This window comes from Rhipicephalus sanguineus, unplaced genomic scaffold, assembly GCF_013339695.2.
Source record: "Rhipicephalus sanguineus isolate Rsan-2018 unplaced genomic scaffold, BIME_Rsan_1.4 Seq4305, whole genome shotgun sequence".
Taxonomy (NCBI): domain Eukaryota; kingdom Metazoa; phylum Arthropoda; class Arachnida; order Ixodida; family Ixodidae; genus Rhipicephalus; species Rhipicephalus sanguineus.
This window is the reverse complement of record NW_023615238.1, coordinates 175303-181302: the sequence shown is the minus strand read 5'-3', so window position 1 is coordinate 181302 and position 6000 is coordinate 175303. Positions and strand designations below refer to the sequence as shown.

General features: G+C 48.5%; 1 protein-coding gene across 1 annotated transcript in view; it reads left to right on the top strand.

The window, feature by feature from the left end:
- The first annotated feature begins 593 nt into the window (after positions 1–593).
- The window catches only part of LOC119377317 (uncharacterized), a 37504-nt gene continuing 32097 nt past the window's right edge, over positions 594–6000 (top strand). Inside the window, exons 1-2 of the mRNA XM_037646849.1 lie at positions 594–728; positions 3345–3412. Of these exons, the coding sequence (XP_037502777.1) occupies positions 594–728; positions 3345–3412 (203 nt within the window). The remainder of the gene's footprint in view (positions 729–3344; positions 3413–6000) is intronic.

The following is a 6000-nucleotide window of genomic DNA, read 5'->3' as shown; positions in this document are numbered from 1 at the left end:
GCGAAAATCGTTGACAACACTGCTGTTCCCACGTCCGACCGTCAGACAAGCCTCAAACAACCCTGTGCGGCTCCGTTTCGTCCTGTCGGGATGTTTCGTTCCTTCTATCACAGAACGCGTACAAAATGGCTCCCCTACACGTAGCGGCCTAGCCGCATGTTACGCGCGCCCAAGTGATACGGGCAGGCCGCTCAACTTTAGAAACTGCTGCGACGCTCTGCGGTGCGAACACCGCACGTGAATGAATACTATTGCGCCATCCCTATATAGCAATTGTTAATATGACTGGATTCCTCACCGTAGTGAGCGCCTAGTCGGCACCGGCACTAATATCGACGGTTCTTCTTACCGCAGCTGTCTCTATACGCCGAACATTATTATGGCAACGTGTTTTAGTAGTTCGCTGATGATTGCTCCATGTTTATTATATGGTGCAATGAAATTCAGTTGACCTCACTGGAATAAAGAAGGCCTTCTTCTGGCTCGTCTTGTTTTTTTGTTTTTGTTGTTGTTGTACGTATTTGATTCCAATGAGCACGTACAAACTGCTTAGCAAGAATTTTTACTCAGTTCTCCAATTCTTGTTTGGCAAAATGCTCAGGGAGATCGAAAAGCTGACCAGCCAGCTCAACGACATCGAGATGGAGGTTGAGGAAGAGTGCGACAACGACGGCAACGCCTCACCGCGCCACCACTTCCGGCCGACCAGGAGTGAACTGGAGGAAAAGGTGCGCCTGTCAATCTCCGAAGTCGAAGGCAGTCGTCATCTCGTACAGCATCCATCCGTTACTGCGGAAAGTACTGCATCTTGTTATGTAAACTTCAGCTGTACTTCTTCGCAGCATCGAGAGCTCAGCTTAGCGCTTTAAACGCAATTCTTACTGAGAGATGTACAACTATTTGACACTGAACTAGTATTCATTGACTTCAATTTTAACAGAGGAGGTGTTTAAGCCGCGCGTTATCTGTCTGTCGCAAACAGAAAACTTTCATCATCACGAACCGACACGCGCTGTCTTCATCCTCTTCTTTATCTTCTGCTTCCCTCCCAGAACACGTGCGCCGATTTCTCCGGCGCGGGATGCAATAAATGATGGGCGAGGCAACTAGTACAGAGAGAGAGAGAAAGAAAGAGAAATGAAGATAGAAAATGAGAGCAATTCGAAGGCAAGAAAATTTCTTCTCGAGGCGAGGTTCTAACCCGCGTACCCACGATTCGAATGCGAGCGTGTTAACCACTCGGCTATGCAGGCACGCTAGACGAGCTTAGCATAGCCTTCTATAGTGTAGTACAGCAAGGGGGTGGGAAAGGGAAGTGAGGGTGAAGAGGACAAATGTGAGGGTGAGGAGGAGAGATAGGAGAAAAGGAGAGAATAAACCATGGCATAAAAAGAAAGAAAAAGTGTGTGAGAACGAAAGGCTGAAAGAAAAAGAGGGACATAAAGAGAGATAATGAAAGAAAGAGAGAGAAATAAATACAGATCGAGAGAAAGAGACAGAAAGAAAGAGGAAGCGAGAAATACATGGCGAGAGAGAGAGAGAAATAACGGGAAGATAGAGAAAGAACTACAGAAAAACCGAGAAAGAGAAGGAAGTAGAGAGAAAATTCGAAATAAACAAAGACAAGAAATACATACATAAAATACAAAGAGAATGGAGAAAACGAAAGAAGTAGAGGAAAGAACGAGAAAATTTAGAAATTTAAAATTGTAGCAAAACAGCAACAGCGATGACTACCTGGGTGCCCGTCAGCTCCGCTGTCTATTTGTCATTGCGCCTCCAGTGCAGGCTACGCTGGTATTTTTGGTTATCGGGCATAGCAAAAGCAGGATAACGACGTTACTTGCTTTAAAAGGGGCTTGCATTTTCAAGGCCTTGCACAAAGAGCGAATGGGATACATTTTCGATGCGACTCTGTTCTTGACCTTCATTCCTCCAACGAAAGAACGCCTGTAGGAAAACATGGCCAGTGTGTGTAAGGCAGTACTAGCGTTCCTCCTTTCCCGCTGGTTGTGCTTTGGCCGCTCAACGACCGGGGAAGGAGGAGCGGTACCGTACTGCCTTACCGTATTTGCGTGTCGTATCTCCGTAACTTGCTAAAAGACTCTACTAAGGTGCAGCCGGAAGAGAGGGTGCAAAGGCAGGGGCAAATATATTTCCCCCTCCTGGAGACAAATATATTACCCAGGACATGTCTAACTATTCGACTACAAATAATATGCTAGGATACGCTAACGTTACGATAGTCTATCATGGGGCTGTCTTCATAGCACAAACGAAGGGGGCTGCGACGGCGCCTACACACCGACGGAAAGTACGTCTATCCAGGCCTCCTCATTTTCAGCCGGAAGTACAATGTTTAGAAATTCGTTTATTACCAATGACATGAAGGCACATGCGCATGGATCGTCTCATTAGGTCTTAGTCATTCTTTTTTTGTCAGAATCGCCTCATCTCTCACTCACAAGCACAGCATAGCTGGGACACTGACACAACAGTGAACGTATGGTGTAAATTTTCAATACATATTACTCACACTTTAAACCTAAGTGTTTCACATACGTGCACGCAATACATGGAAGCAGCCAGGGGCGTAGCCAGAAATTTTTTTCGGGGGGGGGGGGGGGTTCAACCATACTTTATGTATGTTCGTGTGTGCGTTTGTATGTGTGCGCGTATATGTACGCAAGCAAAACCGAAAAATTTCGGGGGGGGGGTTAAATCCCCCAACCCACCCCCACCCCCCTGGCTACGCCCCTGGAAGCAGCGAAGAGCTTTGTAGCCAGCCCCAATGTAATAATTAGTTAACGACGTCTAATAAACCTCTTACATTGCATAACGGAGGGAGTGCAACTCCATTTATTTTGCCATATTTATCACAGGCAAATTTTCGTATCAGAGTCGTTTCAAAAAGAAAACCGCGCGAAAGACGGAGCACAAGAAAAATGAAGACACAAATAGCGCCGACTTACAACTATTCATTCGTCAACACCGGGCAATAAGTACTTGCGCAGTTCAAAACGAAAGAGAGAAGAAACAATGATAAACACAGAAAGATAATATGATTGTACGCGAAATGTGCATGCATTGCAGTGACGATGCTGTTAGGTTGTTCATATTATCTTTGTTTATCATTGTTCCTTCTCTCTTTCTTTTTGGACTGCGCTAGAACATATTGCGCGGTGTTGACGAATGAACCGTTGCTGTAAAGCGGTGCTATTGTCTGTGTCTTCCTTTTTGTTGTGCTCCGTCTTCTGCGCTGTTTTCTTTCCACTATGTCGTAACAACACGCCAAAGCATCCACTTAAGCTGTTTTTATAGGTGCTGTTTTTGTTCTTCTACAGATACAGAGGCTGGAGAGGGAAAACAGGCGTCAAAGGCTGCGCCTAGCTGCCCAAAGGAGTATTATGAGGTACAAGTGTGCTGTATCTTTCTAAATATTTTTAGCGGCCATACGTGGAATTCGGTGTCTACTGTGCAGTGATCGTATCATGGATGACGAGAAAAAATGTCACATGAATAATTGCAACTTTAAGCATGTACGACGTCAGAGCATGTCCTCCTTTGCCAGTTTTTGATGCCGTACTCTAAACGCATAGCTAATACAATTATAGTTTTAGAGAGCAGCATACATAAGTTCACGCCGTATTACAAGAGCAGTAAGTTTTAGTTTCAGTTTATTGGTTTCATAGTCATCAGTTACGCAATAGCTTTCTATAGATGAGGTTCGCAGAGTATAAATAATGAAAACAGGGCCTTCTGTTAGAAATGACAACAAAATTCAATTCTACCATTGATAGAAGATTAGCAGGTAGTTAACACGCAAAAACAATCGAATTAGGAAATGAAATATTATGAACACAATAAAAGCAATGCAATGCAAATGAAATGCAATATAGCAAAAAACGTGCATATTAAAAAGTAAAATGCGCACATGCACAGATATGGAAAAAAAAAAGAAGGAACAGAAGAAAGAAGAAAACGCAAAGCAAAGGAAACGGAGGAAAATTACATAAAAATGACATACATTAACTATTCTTTTGAACAATTCCTCTCCGCTTGTCGGCAAGCTGCCGATAACAAAACTAGGGGTGTGCGAATATTAAATCTATGTGAATTGGAATCATAAAAACCAAGTGCAAAGTGAGTAGAATATTGCCACGTGCGTTTCTTTATTACTTTTGCTGTATTCGGTTTTCGGGCACAGAGACTCTCAGCAACGCTCAGCGCGAACCGCGCCTCATTGTTCGAGAACCTTCGCGATCATTGCAGATCGTTTTGTTAAGATTGCGCGCAAGACGCGCACACTCGAGCTTATTCTAGAATTTGCACGACAGCCAGCGATAACGCTGGAATATTCGACGGCACAAGTTTAAATGCCGACGCGCTTCAGCACTGGTCAGTTGATCGACGGTCGACGATCTGTACGCCGCTATCAGTGCATACCGTGTGTATTGCTATAAATTAACTTTCCGTTTCCCGGCCACAAGTTCGGCCAAATAAAGTTTCATCTTGACAACGCCGACTGCTGTCTTCGTCGACGTCACGGCCACGTGACATCTGGTGGAGGTGCGTGGTACTTCCATGATCCGGACGCCCTCGCGAAGCGCTGTCCCAAGCCCGAGCCGCGAGGAGGACGACGGCAAAGAAAACCCTGATCGTCGAACAAGCCGCAGGCAGAAGGGGCTACCGCCAGAGCACGGGCTCCTTCCCGAACAAACCAGGAAGCCCCAAGTCCCAACACCGACCGCAGCGACGATGACCGACCCCGTGCAGCCTTCGCCGATCCTACTCCGGCAGCCCAAGGAGCCGCCAACCTTCCGCGGGTCGTCATTCAAAGACCCGGAAACCTGGCTCGAGACTTTCGAAAGGGTCGCAACATTTAACAACTGGAACGCCGACGACAAGCTGCGCCATGTGTACTTCTACCTGAAAGAAGCAGCAAGGACATGGCTCGAGAACCGGAAGTCCACGCTTCGAACCTGGGATCTCTTTCGCAGTGCTTTTTTGGAGACGTTCACGAGCGTCGTCCGAAAGGAAAGGGCCGCAACCTTGCTGGAGACACGGGTTCAGCTCCCAAACGAAAACGTGACCATCTTCGCGGAAGAAATGACCCGGCTGTACCGCCATGCTGACCCCAACATGCCTGAAGAAAAGAAGGTTCGTTTCCTCATGCGAGGAGTAAAGGAACAGCTCTTCGCTGGCCTTATGGGGAATCCGCCGAATACCGTCCAAGAATTTGTCTCCGAAGCAACAACAATCGAGAAAACGCTTGAGATGCGAACAAGGCAATACAACCGCAGCTTCTCGACCACAAGCTACGCCTACGTTCAAGCGCTAGGATCCACCGACCTGCGTGAGACGATTCGTGCAATCGTGCAAGAGGAGCTGCGAAGACTTCTACCTTCGTCGCAACCTCAAGTAGATTCCATCGCCGACGTCGTACGCCAGGAGATCCAGCATTCACTCGGTGCGCCTCAGCTAGTAGAGCCGCAGGCGCAAGCTATGAGCTCTGCTGCTGCAGCCCGCCGTCATGCTCCTCCTCTACGCCCACGCCAAGGCGACACACCGCCGCAGTACCGTCGCCAGACGCCGCCGCCGCCACCGACGCCCTACCGTCCACCTGTCGGCCAGACGCCGCCGCCGCCACCGACGCCCTACCGCCCACCTGTCGGCCAGCGCTACACCCCGAGGAAGACCGATGTCTGGCGCGCCCCTGACAACCGCCCGCTCTGCTACCACTGCGGGGAGGCCGGCCACACGTACCGCCGCTGCCAGTACCGTCAGATGGGGCTACGCGGATTCGCCGTCAACGCGCCGCGCCCGCGGCCAGGCGAACGGCCTCGCGACATCGGCGACTACCTCACCGGAACACAGTGGCAAGAACGACGACCTTCCCGCTTGCCGTCGCCCGGCCGTTACATGTCACCGCATCGCCGGCAGTACACTGGCCCAAACCGGGGCCGGTCGCCTAGCCCGTATCCGGAAAACTAAGGGCAG